Source organism: Haliaeetus leucocephalus, unplaced genomic scaffold (assembly GCF_000737465.1).
Source record: "Haliaeetus leucocephalus isolate CR32 unplaced genomic scaffold, Haliaeetus_leucocephalus-4.0 Scaffold605, whole genome shotgun sequence".
Taxonomy (NCBI): domain Eukaryota; kingdom Metazoa; phylum Chordata; class Aves; order Accipitriformes; family Accipitridae; genus Haliaeetus; species Haliaeetus leucocephalus.
Window position 1 is genome coordinate 1,075,432 of NW_010973041.1, and position 23,213 is coordinate 1,098,644.

The 23,213-nt window shown below is 44.7% G+C and overlaps 3 protein-coding genes across 4 annotated transcripts in view; 2 read left to right on the forward strand and 1 right to left on the reverse strand.

The window, feature by feature from the left end:
* Window positions 1–143: 143 nt before the first annotated feature.
* Window positions 144–11,617, forward strand: APTX (aprataxin). Of its 2 annotated transcripts, none has more exons than XM_010578116.1 (8): window positions 144–514; window positions 883–1,019; window positions 1,961–2,007; window positions 4,461–4,790; window positions 6,895–6,954; window positions 9,764–9,990; window positions 10,851–10,954; window positions 11,256–11,617. In XM_010578116.1, the coding sequence occupies exons 1-8, from the start codon at window positions 456–458 to the stop codon at window positions 11,408–11,410; spliced, it is 1,119 nt and encodes a 372-aa protein (XP_010576418.1). In that variant the 5' UTR covers window positions 144–455; the 3' UTR covers window positions 11,411–11,617. The 2 variants fall into 2 exon arrangements, with proteins under 2 accessions (XP_010576418.1, XP_010576419.1); XM_010578117.1 differs by having other exon boundaries at window positions 144–510.
* A 1,511-nt stretch (window positions 11,618–13,128) lies between these two features.
* LOC104838395 (actin-like protein 7A) lies at window positions 13,129–14,427 on the forward strand. The gene has a single exon (XM_010578118.1). The coding sequence runs from the start codon at window positions 13,324–13,326 to the stop codon at window positions 14,425–14,427; it is 1,104 nt and encodes a 367-aa protein (XP_010576420.1). The 5' UTR covers window positions 13,129–13,323.
* A 2,442-nt stretch (window positions 14,428–16,869) lies between these two features.
* IKBKAP (inhibitor of kappa light polypeptide gene enhancer in B-cells, kinase complex-associated protein) overlaps window positions 16,870–23,213 on the reverse strand; it is a 32,257-nt gene continuing 25,913 nt past the window's right edge. The window contains exons 29-36 of the mRNA XM_010578119.1: window positions 22,808–22,870; window positions 22,629–22,689; window positions 21,692–21,805; window positions 20,887–20,998; window positions 19,612–19,739; window positions 19,052–19,206; window positions 17,959–18,037; window positions 16,870–17,016 (exon numbers count right to left, since the gene is read on the reverse strand). Coding sequence (XP_010576421.1) covers window positions 16,949–17,016; window positions 17,959–18,037; window positions 19,052–19,206; window positions 19,612–19,739; window positions 20,887–20,998; window positions 21,692–21,805; window positions 22,629–22,689; window positions 22,808–22,870 — 780 coding nt within the window. The 3' untranslated portion in view covers window positions 16,870–16,948. The remainder of the gene's footprint in view (window positions 17,017–17,958; window positions 18,038–19,051; window positions 19,207–19,611; window positions 19,740–20,886; window positions 20,999–21,691; window positions 21,806–22,628; window positions 22,690–22,807; window positions 22,871–23,213) is intronic.

The window sequence follows — 23,213 nt, forward strand, 5'->3', positions numbered from 1 at the left end:
TAACCAGCGTCGTGCGGCGGCGACAGGCGGGGTGCGGCGGGGCTGGGGCCGCCGCGGGGGCTCCCTCGCGTCTGCATCGGCTGTGCGGTGCTGGCGGTCATTGCCGTGTGCCGGCCGCCCCCGCCCCCCACCCCCCCCCCCCGGGGGCAGGGCATCGGGGCCCCGAGGCGGGGTGTGTAGCGAGCGGTGGAGGGGGCCCGTCCCGAGCAGCAGGCCGGCCGGGACGTGCGGCTGGGGGGCCGAACGGCGCGTCGCGCGTTTTTGTTTTGTGCGTGGCAGTGCTGGCGTTGCGCTGGGGGTGGAAGGTTTCCGGGTTTCCACCGGGATAAGCTCGCCACAGAGCTGGGAGGAGGAACGCCTAGCGCCCAGCACCAGGCAGAGGGGAGGTTGCGGGATCTTTGCTGACCAGGGTCAAATTGGTGTCAGCTTGAGGGTCCATTGCAGACCGTTGCTGGATGAAGCTGTCCCCCTCTCTCGCCCTCCCTGACTTCTGCCACTTTCTTTGTTTTGGTGGGTAAGTTAATCTCTCAGATCAGTTCTGATTCAGTGGGAAACAAATAACTTTTTTTGTGGGTAGGCTTTTCTGTCGGACGGAACTGTTGATCCAGATGATTTTTCCTATGTCCGATCTGTGGATGCGAGGACGTATAGCGATGTAGAAGGAAGGCAAATAGGATTGCCCTTTCAACAGCAACTTGCTCTTAGATTATGCGAGTGTTAGTGCTGTGCTTTGCCTTGAATTTCAGAAACGTGAACCCAGTATAGCAGAAGTGACTCCACTAATGAATGGACTGGCAGCAGAATTCCTGGACCCCATTCCACAGGAAGGTGACCCATTGGGAAGCTGCGTGTTAGTAACATACTGTTTGTTTTGCTCTATAGCACAGTGATGCGTGCGTGCTGGCTGGTGGGGAAAGAGAAATGCAGTCAGCGAATGAAACTGCCACACTTGGAAGCAGTGGTAATTGGGCGTGGCCCAGAGACTGGGATAACGGATAAGAAGTGTTCAAGGCAACAAGGTAAGGTTTAGCTCAAATCCCGCTTTCTACATGCAGCAGCAACCAAACTTGTGAACTGTGTGAGATACAAGTACAGCACTCATGTTTATCAATAAACACCATTGTTCCGTTTGCCTAATTTACGGTGACGCTAATGGACCAATGTTTTGGCCTAAATTGTAAGCCTGCTTTGAGCAGGGTCTAAATGGCAAATCGCAGTTTTTCCTTGAAATCTAAGCAGGCTTTCCTTCGGCTTGCTTCTGCAGTCACTGGTTTATGGTCTCCTTTCTCTGCATGGTCCATAGTGTTGCCTGATTCTTGAAGCCATCAGGCTTTTTTTGTAAGTACTTATGGAGATCTCTGGGTCCTGAAAGATCAGAGGAGACACCAAATCATGGGAAGTTCACCTCCATAAACTAAGATATTGAACCTTAACATGGGTCACCAGGCCTGCAGTCATGTTCCACTGCCTGCACTCTTGCTTTGTGAGTAGCACTTCATCTCCCTAGTCTTCCACCATCTGATTTTTAGTACGACTTGTTATTTTATAGATGGGCTGGGAGAATATATAAAAATATCTGTGATCTATAAAACACTCCCCTTCACATTTTCCCAGCCTTACCTTTCTTCCCTCTGGACACAGTCCTGCTCCATGCCTTGCTGTCAGAGAGGGCTGGTGAGAACAGCAAGAACGTGTAGAAGACTGCCATAGATTTCACCTTTATTCTGAAGTAATTTTGCTGATCCATGATGTGAAATACTTGGGTGTGACTCAGCGTATGGGTTGGTTCCATTTTACATGTGGTCCTGGAAACAAAGGATGGGGCACAAGTATTCTTTGCGTACATTCAAAGGGATCAGCGTCAGAAGGTAGCAGATCTTAAAATACAGCAGTGTTTTCAGCAGAGTTCTGGCCTTTTTATTTACACTTTTTGTATTTACACTTTGTTCTTTCTTTCCAGTTCAGTTAAAAGCAGACTGTAACAAGGGGTATGTCACAGTTAAGCAGGTATGTTTTTAAATGGGTGTACAACATTTCAATATTTCTGATACTTACTGGGACAGTTGTTGTACTTAAACTCCGCAAGTGCTGCAAGTGCTGATTCTGATCACCGGGTCTGAAGGGCCTGAAGCTGTTTTATGAGCAACGTGAGCACAGTGAGTGATCTTCGGAAGGGATCTGACTTTCTTTTTTTTTTTTTTTTTTTTTTTTTTTTTTTTGTTCCCCCCATGGAAAGACTGCACTATTCCTTCCAGATGTGCTTCAGTCTCAGACAGCCAGACTTGAAGCATCAGGGAACACTGCTTGATGACTCAGCCTGTTCTTCCAGGCACTATGTTTGGGAGATTTTGGAGTTCTCCCCCTAAACTTGCTGATCTGCCTCCTGAGCCTTAAACTTCTAAAGCTGAGGCAGCCCTTCATTTAAGGTCAAATTGGTTCTGGTGTTAATGGGACCGGGAAATTGAGGAAGGTTTTTGTTTTGATGGCTGATAGAGCGAAAGATCAGGTCACCTCGGGGAAGGGATAGGATGGGAGGCAGCACTGAAGGCATTCTCATGTTACTAACTGGGTGGATATAGGTCTACTCTCTCAGACTTACGAGGACCAGTATCCCTGAGATAATACAAAGGGAAAATTCTCTGGCTTCAGGTACTGGGGCATGTACGTGCACCCGCAGCATCGGCATGTGTGGACAACACATCAGTCGATGTGTTCTGCCTACTGAGGAGTAATGTCTTCTGTAAAAATGCCTCCAGAGCTCAGTAAGTGCAGGGACCTCACCAGAATCTGGTGAATCTGGCAAAGATCTGTGAGACAGTTTTTCACAGAAGTCAGACTTAGCCACGATTTGAATACTGTGTTACTGGAATCTCAGGGCTGGGAATACTTGCTGGTGCTGGGTGCTAGCATGTTTTCGGTGCCTGCTCTAGAGTTGCTTCCCAGGGGATTTGTGTGTAGCACAGGGCTCCAATGTTCAGTTGTTTGATAGCATATTGGCCTGGGGAATGTGAATTGTATTGGACTTGAGTGAAATTGTGGAACTGTAGACTGAAGAGATTCTGGCTGGAATCAGTCAGGTGCTTCATTGCAGTGAATACCAAGTGATGAGAGGCACAGTACCATCTTGTGAAGCAGGCAGCTATCATGGTGACAAAGCCAAAGAAACATTCTGTGACAGAATTTTATCAGTCACAGGGAAGAGCTGGTTTCCTAATGCTTGTTTCATGCATAAGCATTAACCAAAAGCATTTTGCTGAAGTCGGAGACTCTTAATTTCCCTAGGGTCACCCTCATGATCAGGCAAAATCCATCTATCAAGCAGCCCCTGTAGGTTGCCCATACCACTTTCTGTTATCAGTTATGCCTGAGACAGGGGAAAATATATTGCTTTTCAGTTAGCAGCTAAACTTTGGGTAACTTCTCAGTCTTTAAAACACTGGTTTGAGGGGAAAATTATTTTAGAGTTGCATAGAGCTGTCAACTGATGCAATAGAGAGGCAGGTAAAAATTTGACCTTGCTGTCCTCATTTTCTGCTAGAACAGAATAAATAACAGAGTTGTTTTTGTGAAAGTGTGAGATGCAAAATGAAGAATTAAAATACAGATAGGCTGGTATATACTTTGCATAAGCTGAGGTGGACAGAGAAGTTTAGCCTCTCTTGAAGGAACAGGCAGTGGTGTCACTATGTTTGAACACAGTCTTCTGTGGGCTGGAGAAGGGTTATCACATTTGGCTTGGGAAAGAAAAAAAAGACGAGCAAGGAGCTGATCCCCGTGTAGTGGGTGCTTCTGGGGGCTCAGAGAGACTTTTTTCCTGATTTGTCTTTTTTTCTTGCCTATGCAGGATGGAGTGTGTTGCAGGTGTTAGCAGTGGGCTGTGAGCCAGTGGTTGTGAGCCTGAACTCCTTTCTCTCTCAAAATGATCCGAAAGAGTGTGCTTGTGTCTTTGAAGGCATATGTGTTGATGGGACAGCATTTGGTAGAAACAGAAAACAAAATGTAGTAAAAAGGATAAGAAAGAAAAAGTAAAATAATTTCAAAACAGGAAACTTTCTGGGGATCGTTAGTCTGAAGTAATTTGTTAAAACTACTGTTACTCTTCAGAAATAATTGTTACTAAGGCTGTTATTATTTAACAGCTGTTTAATAGGTGGTTAATTTTTTTGAGCAAAGTGTAGCATAGGTCTTGCCACTGCTACAGAACTGTTGGGTCCCTGTGACACCATGCCTCTGAGGGTTGTGTGCTGACAACTGTGATTGCAAGACTGGGCCATAGCGAGGTGTCTCCAGTGCTGGACTTCCCTGATCCTCTAGAGTGGGTTGGTGTGGGGAGGAGGTGCAGTGAATACAAAACACATTTGCTTTCCAGGATAGTGATATTCCAGGTCAATGGAGCAGTAGTTGGCGATTCCAGTTGCAACATTATTTGCTATTTTTTTTCCTTTTTCTCCCTAATGAAGATAGGAGTCAACCCAACTAGTGTTGATCTTGTGAATATTGGCAAGGATGAAGAAGTAAAAATGAAGCCAGGCCAAGTTCTGCATATTGTGAATAAACTTTACCCCTATACAGTGCAATTTGCTGAAGAGCCAGGGAAAACTGTTAAAGAAGCAGAAGAGAAAATGCAAACCAACAAGACTCCATGTGAGGACTCCTGTGAGAATGATGATGTAGAGCTTGTGCCCCAAAAAAGAATGAAGGTGGAGGTGGTGGATACACAAGGCAGTTCTGCAAATCCCAAGCTAAGTGATACCAGTGTATGTCCACATGAAGGGACTTCGAGCAAAAAGGCAAGTGTATTGGTATTAGTACTTGTGCTGTTTCTCCTGGGGTTGTCTCCTCCGTCAGGGCCTTGGTCTTTTACTTTTGTGGGTACTATTGATGGGGAAGCATCTCAGGTGAACACAGAACCTCAGAGTATTCAGAGCATGTGAGGTGACATGCGCTGAGACAAAGACTCTGCTCCTGACATCACCCAGGTCCTGAGAATGTTACTGGGGACCCATTCTAACCTGAGCTGGGTGGGGGGTGTGTGTGTGAAGGGGCTTGCTTGTAGTGACTGAGGATTTAGTCTTTGGTTCCTGCTGCAGTTTCTGCTAGAAGGACAGTCCACGTGAGCTCAGTTTAGCAGAGGTAGCACAAGGATACTGTGCTGGTTCTTGAGATGAAATCTGCCGTGTTACAAATAGAGCAGTACTTATCTAAAAGCTTATGCACAGAGAATGGAACAACTTGACCATCTGGTTTTTTTTTTTAATTGCCTTTTTTCTTTCCTCTCCTACTTTGGTCATTGCTTATGGTAGAACCATGTTTACATTAATGAATGTTAACAGCCAAAATCTTTTGAAAGGGAGTTTTTAGCCCTGCTGACATGGACAAAATAAAAGACTGCTTAGTGCAGCTGGAACTCTTAACAGTGTAGTTGCTGGAGGAGAAGGCACAAATGAAACCCCTCAGGACAAAATTTCAGAACCAGGTTGTGATGGGTTGACCAGTTCATTTGTGAACTCAGGCTAGTTATATTAGGGCCAGATTTGTGGTGGTGTGAGCGGGGAGACAAGACGATTCACACTGTTTCTCTGTCAGCACTATAATAATGTTTGCACGTCTTCCTTTATAAGAATATGATGAAGATCATCATTGATAATGCCTGTAAAGTGATCTGAACAGATAAAACATTATCTGTTTTGAAAAAAGTGCACTCTAGGCACTTTCTATTAGGCATTCAGTAACCAAATTAAGAGATATCTGGTAGTGTTGGCTTGATCTTCCTATGCCTTTCGTCTTTTCCGTACAAGCCCGTCCTTGCACAGTGTCAAAAAATAAATATATCTAAGAGTGGGGCCACACACCACAACCACTTCTTCATTCTGTGCAGAGCAGCATGTGATAGGACAGTTAGTGGAGATCCTTGTACTTCCTTTGACTCTTGTGATCCATGAAGCAGAGTGTCTTTTAGTAAAATAATCTGTCATCAATAGTAATCAAGAACTGTGCCATAACATGTGCCTGCAAATTATTAAATTCAAACAGATCTAGAGCTCCCTGTTGTTAAATTTCCAACATTTGAAAGACTGAACTTTGAATCTTAACAGTATCTTGTTGAAAGTTTTCAAAAGTAGCTTTGTGGGGGCAGTTGGAGCAGGTGTGTTGGCATTTATAGAAAGAATATAATTCAGCTGTCATTCAGCTTTGTGCTGCTTTTGGCTGGGATAGAATTAATTTTCTTCATAGTAGCTGGTATGGGTCTATGTTTTGGATTTGTGCTTAAAACAGTGTTGACAATACAGGGATGTTTTCATTACTGCTGAGCAGTGCTTATACAGAGTTGAGGCCTTTTCTGCTTCTCAGCCCACCCCACCAGCGAGTAGGCTGGGGGTGCACAACAAGTTGGGAGGGGACACAGCGGGGACAGCTGACCCAAACCGACCACAGGGATATTCTAGACCATATGATGTCATGCTCAGCAATAAAAGCTGGGAGAAGAAGAAGGAAGAGGGGGATGTTCAGAGCGATGGTGTTTGTCTTCCCAAGTAACCGTTAGGTGTGATAGAGCCCTGCTTTCCTGGAGATGGCTGAACACCTGCCTGCCAATGGGCAGTAGTGAATGAATTCCTTGTTTTGCTTTGCTTGTGTGCGTGGCTTTTGCTTTACCTATTAAACTGTCTTTATCTCAGCCCATAAATTTTCTCACTTTTACCCTTCTGATGTTCTCCCCCATCCCACCCGGAGGGAGTGAGTGAGTGGCTGCATGGTGCTTAGTTGCCAGCTGGGATTAAACCACAACAAGATGTTATTTTACTGTTGTATACCAATGAAAGTACTTACCTGAGTGCTTTAAAACATATAATTGGATTCTTACTTCTCTTATAATTTTTTCCTTCCCTGCTTTAGGAACATTTGGGACACTGGAGTCAGGGTCTAAAGAGCTCCATGCGAGATCCAAAAATGCAGGTGAGAGCTGTACACTTGTACTTTACATTGGTTCCTAGCTAAATGAGCTTGCTTTCTTCCTCCTCCAGTTTACTTTAATGATCTGATTAACCAGTGGAGTATTGCATAAGGGCTGAATTGTACTTGCATCTCTCTCTGTAGTAGCATTAATTTGGGACTCTCTACTATACTGATTTTGCAGAATGTCATTATCTTAATTATCTTCGAGCTCTCTACACTGTCAAATTTGGCCAACAGATTTCAAAAACTTTGTTGGGAGAACAGGCGAGCAGTGCAGTTGCTTTGTTTCCTCAGGGAAACCAACTAAAATGGGGGTGTGGTTTGAAGCTGAGCAAGTAGTGGAAGTTCCTGTTTTCCAGCAGTCAGCACTGCCTTGTTTCCAAGCATGGTGCAGTTTCCTGGTTTCCAGCAAACTCTTAACTGCAGCACCTCTGTGCCATCTGAGAGGATGTGACCCCTGGCTCCTCCTCCACCCGGTTTCTTTGTGCTAACAGGAATTCCCTGGGTGGTTTCTTTTAACATTTGTAGATGCTCCAGATGCACCTCCTTCCCTCTACTTCCCTGTGGCTGCATAATAGTTTTCCTAGAGCTCTTTTTTTGTTGTCTGCTTCCTGCTTTGGGGGAGGTCAGACTCAAGACACAGAAATCTGACCAATGTCTTTTGTGGTTGCCAGTTTATACATGCTTTCTTGTTATTGTATTCTGAGAAAGCCCTGAGAGAATCTTCCCTATCCATGTATAGAACCTACTTGCATTTTATTTTAAAGTTATGGCAAATACATAGACAACTCCTTCTCAAAACCAAGCTGTTTAGCTCAACTCCAAAATAGGGAGAATGCTCTCCATCAATATTGCACTGTCTGGCAGAGTAGGGCCTGAAGCTTGGGTCTATTTAGCTTGGGTTTCGGGTGGCTGACTGCTGCATGACCATCTTAACATTAGAGATGTGTTTTTCCCTTTGTACTTCTCAGCAAGAGTATGTGTTCAGGAGGACGGGTATCACAGACACCTGTGATGCTTAGTTCTTGAAATCAGTGGATAATTTCGGTTGGAAAAGACCTGTGGAGGTCACCCAGTCTGACCCCTAGCACTTGGTGTGATTGTCCCAGCCTTTGACCATTTGAGTTGAGATGATCGCCAAGGGTGAAGATCCCACAGCCTCACTGGGCCCCTTCAAGGTGATGGTCACCCTCAGGCTGAAAATAATTTCCTTGATAACTAATCAGAAGGTCTGTATTTCTTGATTGATTTTTTTTTTTTTTTTTTTTTTTTTAAATTTCAAGTCTAAAATGTTGAACTGTGTAGAGTTTTAGGAGAACTGGATGCCCATTCTCCTGGAAATGCCAGCAGTTTCAAATGAGTCTCCATGGGGAATGATAAAGCTATTGAAATACTTACTTACTTTTTAAACATGAAGCTTAATCTTGATCCCTTCAGCAGAATTTCATATAGCACTTACCAAGACAGTGCTTTCTTGACCCAAAAGATAAGCTGGTTTTAAAACTGTTGAGTTACTTCTGTTACTGTTTGTAACTTAGTAAGTACAAACTTAGTAAGTAACTGTTTGTGACTTAGTGTTAGCTTTATTAGTTGTGGTTCTGAACTAAATACACAAAAAATAGAACTCCTATCTTTGCTTTTTAATCAAATATTAAATAAAGGGCAATATTTATTCTTCTGAAAACACTTGATCATGATCCCATTCCCAGTGGTTGCATATGCAGACACTAATGTATGTATATAAAAATATGACAGCATCAACTAGTCTTGCTGCTGAAAGAATCAGTCCTATGATTTGTGTGCTGATAAAATTTTAATCTTCCTTCCTGTAGAGCAGGACTGATCAGCTCTGTATATAAACATGGGAGAATAATTAGCAAAGATGACAAAGACACCATCCATCTCTAACCAATACACACACTGCTAAGAGATCACAAACACAGCACAACAGTTTCTGCTTCAGAACCTGACACATTTTTATTGCCAGGGCACTTGTCCTCCCTGTGCTCCACATGCTTTGCTACTGTTTCTCTTCATCAGCTGCATCAAATTGTTGCAAAAGGCAAAACAAAATGAAAACAGGAAGAACGGCATGACAGACAGGAATCTGTTCTTCTTTTTGTGAGTGATCTTACAAAGTAGCACATTGGGTAGCATGAACTGAAATAGCTCCGACTTGACTGTTTTTGTAACACTGGTGGCAGTCTGCAGCGCTGAGCACACTATTATTTGTAGCACCTCTGAGACTTGCGTTTCACTCCAGAAATCTGGCAAGGATGCGGCAGTCCAGTGCATTCCTACGTGCTTTATATTGAGCACAGTGCCATGGTTTTTGTTTCAGTGACTGCAAAGCTTGAATGTAGCCTGATGGAAGTAGAGTTTCCCAGACCTCACTGGTATCTGAGTCCAGGTGATTTTCAAGAGAGTTCATATCCACCTGTAGCAATGGTTGGTGTAGAAAGCTTTTCCCTTAAAGTATGTAAAGAGGGATGCTGGAACACCTCTCCGGAGCTGCCTGGTTCATGGTATGGAAGAGGGTGCATATCCTGGACCAGCTTAGTTCCAGCAGAAGTCCTCCTTGAAGTGGAATGCTCTACTGCTTGATATTTTTCCCCATCTAGTAATCTTTCCTGGCTTTTTTCCTGGCAGCCCCAGTTGCACTAGCAACACATACGTGTGCTTAGGGACTTCTGCAACTGCAATGGGACATGCAGATGGATAACATCTCAAAATCCACTAAATAAAGTGCTTATAGGAATAAGAGATTTAACTTTCAATCAGTAAATAATCTAGTTATTTGTTTTGCAAGGTTTACAAAGATGAAAAGACTGTAGTCATCAAGGATAAATATCCCAAAGCACGTTACCACTGGCTTGTCTTACCATGGGACCCCATTTCAAGCCTGAAGTCAGTCACCAAAGACCATCTTGAACTCCTGGAACATATGCATGCTGTTGGGCAAAAAATGATACAACAGTGCCCTGCCAGAGAGAGTCTGGAGTTCAGACTGGGTTACCATGCTATCCCCAGTATGAGGTAAGACCTAGATGAGTCATCAGGTGGAGACCCTGTTGTTCAGTTATACAGATTTGGGGCTAAATCTGTAACGTGATCTGGCATTGCTAAAGAACAGCTAATCCTCCTGAAGGCTACAAACAATTTGGTGTCCAAGTCCTTTCAGTGCAGCTGTGCACACACTGCGGCGTACACGCCGATGGGCCACACAGGCGTCTTGGGTCCGGTGGGAAATACTGTTGGGTTCCCCTAGCAGAGGTCTGTAGCTGGGGCTATGGTACGCCTGTGGTCCAGTCCCAGCCACAGAGGTGGTGCTGCCAATGGCCAATTGCCAGAGTATCCCTCCTCCCAGGGCACCAATCTGGGATCGGAGAGTGACTCTTAAGCCTATCAAGTCCTGCCGGGTATGAGCTAGGATTTGAGTCTTGTGTGTAAGGAAGTCCAGATCTTAGAGCATCCAAATGCCTGTGGGTATTGCAGTCAGTGTTCTAAGTTGTTCTCCAGTTCTTGGATGAAGCTTTGAGTCACTCATCAAGTCCCATTCAAGCACTCTACGAAGTTTAAACCTTTGGTTTATTAAAACCACTGTCTCTGCCTTTTTGGAAACTAGGAGGAATACAGACTGTAGTTAGGGGCCAATGGAATACGCAGGCTACTGATCTTGACTGTTTAAGTGAAACACTGGGCATGAGACAGTCCTTCCAGAACACACTGGGTTTCTTCTGTCACAGGGCTACGGGTCAGACGTGGTAAGACTGACCCAAAAGGCTGGCAGCCCGACACTGCTGAATCATGTTTGCAACTGATAACTGCTGCAAAAGAACTTTGAGCATTAGCATTATTCTTCTCTCTTATCTATGTAATGTGTTTGTTTGTTTCAGTCAGCTACATTTGCATGTAATCAGCCAGGATTTTGATTCTCCAGCCCTGAAAACCAAAAAGCACTGGAACTCTTTTACTACAGACTACTTCTTAAACTCTCAAGGTAATGATTAGAAAAGGTATTTCATTACATGTAATCCTGCTTGTGGGTTCTGGCTTGGGGCTTTTTTTCCAAAAAAAAATGTAATGAATTCTGTAGTAATAAGTGAAAGGTTTTATGTAATTTCAGATATTGGGGAATAGCATTAAGTACAAGTCAACTGAATTTTGTGACTGGTTTAAATCAGAAGGCAGTGGTGACATGCTGTGCATCTGAACCAGGGTGCAGAGATTCTGCAGTGTCATGAGTTTCATGACACTACATGGTCCAATACCTCTGGTCTCTTTTTTTTTTTTTTTTTCAGATGTGATAGAGATGGTAAGAAGCAAGGGAAAAGTGATGGTGAAAGATCATGTCTCTGAACTTCTCAAATTGCCCCTCAGGTGCCATCGTTGCAAAAAACAGCTGTCCACTATCCCACAGTTAAAGGAACACCTCGGGAAACATTCGCCAAAATGACTGCAAAAAATAATCTTACAACCTGTCTTCAGATTTCAGGCTAAAACAAAGACCTCAAAATGTTAGTGGCCACTTATGTTTTTTGTTAACTGGAATGACAAATGTAATGTCGGAAAAAGTAGCCTCGAAACAGCAGCATATTAACTTTGTAATAACTTAGACAAACCTCCGCCCCCGACATAAAATAAAGTGACTTCTGAAACGGAAGGTGTGTTTGCAGCTTTGTTGTGGTACTGCCACACTAATCTGTATGTGAACCGAAGTCTGGAACAAGTGTTTTGTTTGGATGAAAGGATTTATTTTAATTCAGAAGCTGAGGCATTGAGCCCAGATCTAGGTTTCTACTGAGAAAGGAAAGGAACAATGATTTAGAGGTCTTTCTCTTGATGTCTTCTGCCTTAAGTTTCCCTTAAGTGGTAATGTTGCAGAGGCTGGTGTGGCTGACAGCAAAACTGTCAAAGAAATGTGCTCAGAGTGTATGGGAAGGAGCATCAGCTACAGCATCCCCACTTTGCTGTGCCACAGCATGGCTTGAAGATTTCAGTGCTGCTGCACTTCCCCTTGGCTATGGAGCGGGCATCACCCCTCACCAGGGTGCCAGGCTTCAAGAGGGGCAGCCTATCTCTTTCATGTACAAGGATGTATTTAATGATTTGTATATAAAAATACATATATAATATGCAGGGACCAGCTTTACTGCTCCCCAGAGTAATAAACTGTCAAGGTTTGCAGTTGCTTGGCTGTGTATGTCACAGTTGGTACAGAAATTGTGTGGTTTAATGCTGCCCTGTTTCTCCACATTGGGATTTTGGTGAGCTTCTATCATTTGATTGTCGTCAAGATATGAACTCCCAGATAGGCAGCAGAGCAGTAGTAATAAAAATCTGTTTCTGGGTCCGGAACTGGTTTGTAGAGTTCAATTTCATTCTAAGCCCGGCTTTGACTTGTTAAGATGCCCTCTGGGTGAAATGGCTTTCAGTAAAAGAGCACACAGAGCTTTTGTTACACAAGTAAAATGCTGTTCATAACTCCTGATAACATATTCTGTGGGGACAGGGTGAACTCTTCTTCTGTGCCCCCATGCAGCAGCATGTTATTACACACACTCTGACGGGGCAAACAGTGACCTCTTGCTGGAAAAGAACAGAGATGTTCCTGTGGTGGAATGGGGGACAGTAAGGGTGGGGGGTTGGCTGTGGCCTAATTTCAAACAGCAGTCACACTAGTTTTTGCTGACATTAGTAATATTATGCCTTAATTTAGAAAGCAAAACTCAGAAACAATGACAAAAGCACAGCCAGTCTAGGAATTCACTCTTGACACAGACCAGGGCTTCACTTGGCCCCAGAGGTGAAGTAGTGCCAACGCTTAGCAACAGGAACTACACTGGACCAAGAACAGCTGCTAATGCTGGAGAACCGTGGTCTTCCTCACATGGCAGATGCAGGCCAGAAAAGAAAGCCACACTGCTTCACACTTAAAACACACTGTGCCCCATGGCCCATCACATCTGGGTGAGTGTCTTTTTTTAGTACCTCTCAGAGCAGACCAAAGTAAAGCACAAACACCTGCATCCATCTATATAGAAAGGGTGTGCAGCTGTCTTAAGTCACGATTGTCACACACTTGCAGGTGGAGCACCTGTTTCTGAGGGGCAAACCTATGTGTGATGTCATAAGTCAGTGGCATCAGTAGAATCACTGCCACCAGGGCTCCAGGCATGCATCTGCTGCTTGTGCTGACCCGACGTGGGGTGGTTGCAGGGCAATGCTACCAAGAAGCAAGTCCAGCATTCACTGTATGCGGTAATAGCTGTACAGGAAAGATCTACAGGAACAGCAGCAGCAGATGCAAGCCCTTTGAAGCCTCTAAGAGACAGCCACGTACCCACCACCCAGGGTAGGCTCGAGGCAATGAAGGAAACTAAAGCAGTAGTCATAGATATTGGCACAGGCTACTTCAAGTGTGGCTTTGCAGGGGACCCATGGCCTTCCTACATTGTTTCATCTACAGTTGGTAAGCCCATACAGGAGACTGGGAGCTTTCAAAAAGAAACCTCTCTTGGAAGAAAGCTTCAGAATAGCAATATAACCTTAACGCCCATCAACCCAGTAAGACATGGCATAGTGGTGGACTGGAACTGTGTCCAAGATACGTTGGAGTGTATTTATGAGACAGAGATGAAGATTCAGCCAGAGGACCATGCTGTTCTGGTGCCAGTGCCTCCCCTGTGTTCCACCACTGACAAGGAGAGATATGCTGAGATGATGTTTGAAGGATTTCACATGCCTGCCATCCACATTGCGTACCAGTCCCGTTTAGCCATGTACTCTTATGGAAAAACCTCAGCCCTTGTGGTGGAAAGTGGCCATGGTGCTTCACACGTGGTTCCCATCTATGAAGGTTATGTTATACGTAGCATCACTGGGAGAGTAGATTATGCTGGCTTGGACATCACACGTTATCTCATGCAGTTACTAAATGAGTCTGGAAATGCATTCACAGAACACCAGCTAAACATTGTACAGGATCTCAAGGAGAAGTGTTGTTACACTTCTATGGACCTCACACAGGACTTGAGTTTGCTTGTTCAGAAACAACAAATGGATTATGAGCTGCCGGATGGACACCTTGTCACTGTAGGCAAGGAGAGATTCCTTTGTGCTGAAGCGCTCTTCAAACCAGCCTTACTCGGCTCACAGCAGCCAGGGCTTTTGCAGCTGACGCTCACCTGTCTCAAGAAGTGTGATGCTGTTGTCAACAAAAAAATGACGGGGAATATCCTGCTGTGCGGGGGCAGCACTATGATGGAGGGCTTTGCTGACCGCTTCCAGATGGAACTGGCCAGGCTGTGCCCTAATGACAACCTCACCACAGCTGCGTCCCCTCAGAGAAAGTCTTCTGTCTGGATTGGTGGGTCTATTCTGGCCTCGCTCCACTCTTTCCAGGAGCTCTGGGTTTACAGGAGTGAATATGAAGAACATGGTCCTTCCTGCATTTTTAAGAAGTGCTTCTGAGGAAGGCAGTGGGTGCCTTAGAAAGACTGGTGTTGACAAAGGGTACTTGAATCAATTCAAGAGCACCTCCCTTCCATCCCCTTGCTATAATTAAGAGATTTCTGCTACAGCTGTATTATTTTTGTGATACTGTGTGCCTGAAAGAGGTTTTTTCCTTTTGTATTTAATGAAGCTAGACAGCAGACAGGTGACAAACTTCTACTCTAACGAGAGGATCAGGCTTCCATACCACCACATTTGCTCAGAAATTGGGACATTTCTTAAGCTAACTCCATATTTCTGCATTAATGGTTTACTTCAATTCCTGGTAACTACATCCATTTATAAGAGCATCCACAGAACTCAGAAGAGCAAATTCAGTATGGCTGTAAAGACAGCAGGTAAGGCAGAATATATTTCAAGATGACATGCATCATTAAGAAAGCAAAAGAGCATCCTAGTAGAAATCAAGGGAAAGCAGACTGGTGGCTGCTGCAGAAAAGAAGCTAAGGTTCACAACAGCAGAAGTAGAAAGCAGGACATCCCCCCTGGAGGCTCACAGACACTAGGTGCTTCTTCCAGCTCTACTGCTCCTTAGTCAAAATTCACTCAGGAGGTAGTGGGGTAGGGGTAGACAATGGACTTCAGTGATGAATTACCAGATGAATGATTTAGAAGACTGGTCTTCCACCTGGATGGCAGATTTAAAGTAATTTTGCCTTCATGGCAGAACAGGAAAACATGTCTAAGACCAGAGGGTCTTAGTTTTGACCATCACGATGATGGAAAAACAGAAAACCCCATATACATACATTAAACGAACTGCTGTGTCTAGGCACAAGCATGAATCTTCAGTAAGCCGGCAGTAGTTTTACCTTTTCTTGGGTTCTTTAAAGAGGGATCTCTTTCTAGACAATATATTAGGCTGTGCAAGACCTCAGTGTTTCCTGGCATCGGATTTAGGAATGTCAGGAATTAGTGGTGTTGGGTGTCGCATTTCAACTGCAGGGCCAGAGCCCTCCACACCCTGCAAAGGACTGCAGTCTTCATCACTCCTTTCTCCAGATCCGAAAGATGGCTTCTGTATTTCATCTTGGACTATGTTCTGCTACCATTTTGAAGATCCAGACCCAGTAAAACACTCCTACCCTGTGCAACCTTTCACGTGTTTTGCCATCTCAAGCCTTTACTCTTGGAGAATCTCTTTCCAGCCTAGTCACAGTACTTGACAACAGGCTTAAGCCACCACCACACCACCCAGAACAGGCCACGTAACTTGGAACAGCTGGAAATAAGACCACCTCAATGCTTCATGCAACACTGACAAAGGATTCTTTTACCCCTCTACTCCAACAACCCCATGCCAGCATAGCACATAGAGCACAAGCCCATATGGCTATCCAAATATGATGGGAGTTCTTGCAGCACAAAAACAATGATCTGAAGCACCAGACACATAGTAATGCCGTGCAGTAAGATCACAGCCCATTGCTGTGTCATTAGGTATCTCCAACAGCCAGGAAGCACCTTGTTTGTCTTGGCATTTTTCCACAGCACCTAACTGAAAAGGCTTGCATTGAACACAGCAGCTGCCAGGCCAAAATTAACTGAGGGAAAGAGGGGCTGCTACCCCTGAAAGGGTTTCCAGTCTTGTCCCCTTCCTCTGCTCCCAGGACTGCTGCTGTTACTTCTGGAGACAGATCGCAGAAGTATGCTGGAGTAAAACCTAATTCTCAGGTATGAGGTTAGAGCAGTTTCCAGCTGAAACAGTTCTGCAATAGCAAATAGCATCATCAGGGTAGAGCTGCTGATCTGTCAGTGCCATGGAGCAGCATTAGCTTATCTTCTTTAAACTCAGATAACTAGGGTAGTATTACCCAGCAGTCTGTGACACTGACATCCCCCACCCCTCCCCCCCTTGCTTTTATTCATGTTTTCCTCTACCCAAGATCTCCCTGGTGCAAAGAGGCACACTTTCAGGACAGTAACAGCTGTTGGTACTGCAGGGTTCGCTCTGACGTAACAAAGCGATTCTGATGAAAATCTGGTATTAGGTATTGCCAGCATCCAGCTTCAACAGAGAAAACACAACTCATCTGTTTAGCAACTACAACAATTTGCTATTGGTACATACTTACTGGTGAGATCTCTAAACCAGGCCAAATTGCTTAAAATGTGACCTGTCATCATGGCAGGAGGGAGCAAAGGCAGAGAAAACAGCCCATCCAACACTGGTGGGGTTGCTTCATCCAGAAGGGAGGGAACAGTGGTGGGAGATGCTGGATTCAGCCAGCAGCATTCAGAGCTGCACACCCTGTTACTCCCCAACCTCACAAACCACCTCTGCAGTGGGACGTGAGTGGCTGTCCCCATTCATGTGATGCCATACACGTCACAGTTATATCAGGTGGAGGGACCCTTCACTTGCATAGCCCTAAGAACAGTGTATTAGAAACGCCAGGACAACAAAGGTTTCTGTCAAGATGTAATGAAATTATATGAAAAGTTACAGTTCAGAGTCCCCTGGAATTCCAGCTTTTAGTTATTGGAGAAGATGCAATTTCCACTGTAGATTTTTACTGAGTTTTGGTGGAATAAGTAATTCTGGATCTGAAAGGCAAATAGGACAAGTGTCAGAACAGAGCATAACAGTATCGTTTCCTCAGGAGCTGTCAACAAAGTTTACTTTTCTTTACCCCAAAGGACACTATGAAGTCTCTAACATGTAACACTTCCCTTTAGTGACTGACCCCCAGCCTGGACAGAAGAGTGCCCCCAGCAGAACTGCTTACAGAAATAAATCTCTGGGGCAAATCAAGTCTCCTCTCCATTAAGTGTTCAGAACGAGGAGGCAACAATCAATGGCATAAAGCAGAACTCCGTTCGTTCACCAATAACTGGGACATCATACACAACAGCTAGCTGACTCTGATAAGTGTGAATAAGAGGCATAAGGTTTTCTCTGGTGCCAGCCCTGGCAAATGGCAATAGGCAGGCTGCATCTAGAGGTTTATAAGAGGATTTCTCCAGGCAGTGCCCAGGACTAGTAGGGGAAGAGACTGGAGGACTAGTGGGGAAGAGGGAAGACAGATGGGAGATGGGACCAGCCCTTGCTAGGTCTCTCAGCCCTAAGTTTGTATTAGCTGTGAGGAGTTCAGGACAGCAAAGCACCATGACAGACTGTAGCCTGGCCTGGCTGCCAAAGCCAGATAGAAAAATTCAGCAGGTAAGTTACAAGCAGAATCATCTAACATATTCCCTAAGAAATCAGACTTCCAATTCCCTCACAACATATAGACGCTACACACACAGGAAGCCAGGAGTACAATTCAGATGGTGGTTTTAGCACAGGATTTCAGAGCAAATAAAACCTTATTAAGAACGCTGCTGACTTGCCACAAGGTGGGAGGGTACACCATAAAGAAAAGCAATAAACTCCTAAAACTGAATAAATGCTACATCTGTTGACAGGTAGCAATGATTGCAGAGCCTCAAAGCCCACTGACCTCACTGACATTTCACACCCACATCTCACTCAGAGCCTCAACTAACCTTGTACAACAGGAGTCATCATCCTCTTCTGCTGATAGGCAGCCATAATGCTGTTTGCAGTTGAATTGGGTCCCAGGACCTGTATGAAGAAGCAATACCCATGTTCCAGCCTGCACAAAGCAAGGCTAAGAGCAGGGACACCTATAAACTCTGCTGTTAGTCTCCAAAAGCAGAAGCAGCTGCCTACAGGAGACTCACAGTCCAAAGTGACCAAGAATATGCAATCGAAGCCCAGTAATGTCTCAGAAGAGTTAACACAGAGGCAGAAAGAGACTACTACTGCTTTCGCACAGCTTCTCAGGACACAGAACCCTGACCCCAGCACCTACTTCTTCACACCACTGTAAGTGTCATTACTTGGCATGACTTCTTTCATTACAGTGCCAGCAATATTTAAAGTTCATTTGAGACTCTCAGCTCCCTGTCACATAAAACAGTTTTAATCTGTCCTTATGAGTCTCGCTAACTAGTAGTTAGGGAGAAGATACTGGGGAATATCTTGTGTTCACCATAAATGCTCAGAAACTACTTATTAGAAATAAAGACTTTTGCTTTGGAAAGGAACTAAGTGCAGCCCTTGTGATTTCCTTATTCTGCATTAAGCTGAAGCTTAGAAGCCTGACATAACCCTTCTTTTTGCAGTATACTGCTTATGATATACTGGTTCAGACTAAACAGACCAGTCTGGTAGCTTTTCACTTCACACCATAGGTCAGACAACCACTAACTACTCCAGTACATAAAAGCTATGCTAACACTTAAACCATCATGCCTAAAAAAGAAAACAGTGTTCCTATGTTCTACAAATTGCTGAAGATAAAGCTTAGGACAAGGTAACACAAGCCTTATGAGACCTCATCATGTCCAACCTGACATTCAGTACAAGGGACACAGCAGGCTATGCCTGTTGTACACACCTAGAGTGTACTGACTTGGCAGGTACTGCACAGAGTATCTTTTTGACCTCTACAGAAAAAAAGCAGATCTGGAAAGCCAGGCAAGGATTCCAGACTCTTTGCTGGAGAATGGAAAATACTGCTAAATACTTGGTATTGTATAGCAGTCATGATGGGTATTGTGGGTGAGCACAGACCGGGTTGACAGAACTCTGCTGCAGGTCTGGAGTCCAGACTTCTGGGATCGAGGTCTCCATCAACTGCAAAACCTCTTGCAGGACTTGCTGTAATGCCCCAGCTTGCTCATCATAACCAAAGAGCACAAGCTGCTTCAGAAGGATGTGTATGTCTCCTGCAGAAGGGAACAGAAGCACAACTAACAGCAGTTAACACAGGTATGCTAAATAAACAGCTGTATTTCTCTGGTATCAGAGCGCAGGAAGGGGAGCAGCAAATCAGAACTTGTTCTGTCCCTATCCAGGCCCTACAGTGCCTGAATACAGATGTGGGACAAATCTGTCACATCACTTGACAAGGCCTCACTTCTCTACTGACAAACTTCAGATGTGGAGAGCTCACACTATTACGTGTTCTTCCAGGCACAGAGCCAGATGAACTAAATCAAGGTCCAACAGAGATGGTCTTATGGACCAGGCAGCTTCCCTCCCCAGCATACATATCCATTAAGAACAAGAGGGGGCACACTGCCTCAGCTGTCCTCGCAAGCTGCGGAGTGGATTAAGATCAAGTGTCCTACCCTTCACGGTCTCAACAGCACGAACATTTTCTCCCAGGACTTCCAGAAGGGCCATATCTTCAAAAGGACTCCCCTCCTTCAAGCTGTATCTCTTGCGCTCAGCCTTGCGCCGGTTCTTTGAGGATCGCCTGAAAAGGAGGATGCTTAATTATAGTGTGCACAACAGAATTAGTTATAACAGGGTAAGTCTGAAGGAACATCAACAGTGTGCATGAAACTTGTACACAAGCCCTTACTCTCTCCAGTGAGGGGACTGCATGTAGGCTTATGTATCTTTGTGTCAATGTTTTCAATGCTACTCAACCAACATCCTTTGTGGTCTGAAACACAAGTCAGTAGTTGGGCTGTTTCTCTACTACAAAAAGGAGTGCTCTGTGTTCCTGCAAGGTTGAAGCATTGCTCTAAGCACAAAGTAGGGGAAATTGTTTGGCAGTAGTCACCATTAGACAAACCTGAGCTCCACTTGAAACAATCTGGTACCAGTGTCTGTGCTTGCCTGTGCACATTTTCATTTCTGCTATTTCCAAAACTGTGCACTAATACAGCTCAGCTCCTGCCTGTTATGACAGGAAAACAACCTCTAATCATAGGCCAGTACTAGTTGCATAACATCACAAAATGATCAGCACACTGACACAGGTGAATACTAAGGTTGCATTATCTTCCCCTTTTCATCTGGGCCACAGAAAGTGCCCTAAGAAGTCCGCACTTTTCCCAACAATGGTATTTTTCCACATTTCAGCTAGGGAATTCAGAAGCAGTCCCACAGACTACACTGGCCTCTAACATACTCCACCCCACACTGCAGCTCACATTCTTAAGAGCACTCAAAAGCAGCACAGACGCCTGCTGTGGGAAGACACCGGTATGAGATTTAGTAGCAATCCCCACCCATCAATTGCAGAACCTAGGACAAAGAGAACAAGCCATGCACACAAGCTGTTAATGTTTGAGGGGCTCTGCCCATATTCTGTGTCAAGCCTCCTACAGCCAGCTATTCTGGCAACACACCTGATACCCACAGAGCCAGCTCCTGCCCAGAGTCTGTGTTCAGAGCTCCTCTGCTGGGCACTCAGTTCCTGTTGGACTAGTAGCTTCTGGCATTTTCTGCTCTCTCCCTCCCAATAAGAGTTAAAATAACCACGAAATGCCTGTAATTAAAGCAGCTTCAAGGCACGCACAGCTGCGAGGAGGAGCATGCCAAGCATGAGCAAGCTGCCCTCCCAAATGCTGATGCCAGGGCAGCCACTACCTAATTTGGAGGCAGATACCTACACTGATATTCTTGAACTGCTGTGTGAATATTTGCTGTTCATGTCGCTGGCTGTCACAACACTGCTGGTTTCAGAGAAAAGATCCAATTCTGGGCAATTTTGCATTTCGTAATCTGCAAAACATGTTAACAACTGTCACAGTATGGAAGAAGGTCACAGTTATTCCAAGCTTTCTCTCAGAGTAATCTATGTAGCTTGTTGGAGAAGCAGCTTGGGCAGATTCATTCTACCTGTTAGTGTTTCAGAGCCTTACAGCTCTCAACCCCACTAAGCCAGCACATGAGAAGAAACAGGAATTGTGACAAGAACACTGCTCCTCTGCCCTGGTGGGGATTGTGATATTAAGCAGCACAATCAGAGGGATGACAATCACAGTGTAGCAAATCTGGACCAGGACAAAGCATTCTGCTTTCAGAAAACTTCCCTGAGCCTGTGCGAGCTGGCAGGTGAATATGCCTAGTAGGTACTCAGAACAAAGGACATACGGAACACTGTCTGACCCAGCCAAGCTGGCACTGTGGAGACAATACTATGTCATTTTGAAGAGCTTTCAGGTGCATTTGGATCCCATGAAAGCTGTGACACAGACAACACTGAAAATAAAGCTGTCTTTACAGAATGAGCAAGGTCAAACAATCATAGCCCAAGTATGGTGAGGAGGGGGTGAGAAGAATGCTGTTCTACCGTTGTAGATAGCACTGGAGCTAGAAAAGAGCACAGCTCCACCAGGGCAAATGGAAAGCACAAAGCAAAAGATGATCACGGTTACTTATGCAGAAGAAAGTCATAAATATTTCAATACCAACCCTGCAGGGTCTCACAAGCCTTCTTCTTCAGCTCTCGGACCACTTGCAAGCGACTCTTATGCTGAAGAAATGCTGTTTTCTGAGAATCTAGGAAGATCAGCTGACTTTTCTGAGCTGCTCAATAAGAAAATCAGAACAGAAACATTTGTGCAAAAGAACCAGAAAAGCTTTTTTTTTTTTTTTACACAAGAAGTTTGAAGGAGCACAGTCCTTCAACAAGCTCAGAAGCCAGGTGCAAAGCACACAAAAGGACTCAAGTGGAAGGAAATTCAAAGCTTGTAATACAGGAGCCCACCAGACAAGATGCACCTGGATGCAGAGTGAATTAACCTGTCAGACAAGCATTTTCTAGAACAAGAGTCTGTTTCTGACAGAGGAAGAGTGGAAAGCTCTGTGGCCACATCCCTTTACATTAATTAGGTTTGAATTAAAGAAAAAAAAAAATCCCTCAACTCATAAAGCCTACTGCCCATAGTACGAAAAGGAAAACCAACCAATAGTAACCAACCATCCTTCCTGAATGGAAGGGAGAATACAGCCATCAAATCAAATTTTTCAAAAACTACTCATAAAAGCTTACAGGACGGTTAGCCATTTTCTTAGTCCACAGCTCTGTTGCCACATGTGCTCTGAATAGGGACTGTCCTGCTTGTTCATGGACAGGCAGACACAGACCCCTTTGCATCTTGTGACTGTGAGGTCTGGAAAAGCTCAAAAGGAGCTTGACTAAGCTAAAAAGAGCCCATGACACTGCAGGGCTTGAAGCTGCATTGAGTAGAGTCAAATGCAGCTAACTGGGCAGCATCAGTTAGGCAGAATCAAAGCATCCTTTCATACAGCTTCTAGTACTGGAGTGCTGTGACTTCCCACAGACCCAGTAAAGACCTCCTTCAGCCTCTACAGCACAGAGAAGTCTCAGATTCTTGCACAGATTCACCTTCCAGAATAGCAGGTTTGAAATTGGTCTCCAAGATATCCAGTCTACCATACTTGTGAATCTGGAGCAGGGAAAGGAAACAAGGTATTATTTAAGGATCTAACCCAGATCCCATCCCTCTGTTCTTGCACTCTAAAGAAATATTTCCACTCTGGTTCTTGTGCTCTGAAATGTCCTACCAGTCTTAAAGCCTCTTCCCAGAGAGCCCCTTCTAAGAGCAGAAGAACAGCCTCTTCATAGTCCTAGAAGGAAAGAGCAATCATGTACTGCTACTGATGCTAGTAATACACATTCAGCTAGCACCTATTCAGATGCACATTTCTCCACAGAAGTATCACAGTCAGGACAGGAAAACACCACTGTGCCAGGTACTGTGAAGTGCTGACATAAAAAACCCCCAAACAAATTATGCTATTTCTCCCATGCTGAGGGGAAATCCCTCTGGAACTCTGTCTTCCTTACTCTGGCCCTCAGGCTTCAGCTCTCTGAGCCAAAAGCTTCTCATACCAAAACAGAGGCAGCTTCATGAGTTGAAAAACTCAGGGACACAGCATTCATCCCCACGCTGCTCAGTGCATCACCTGG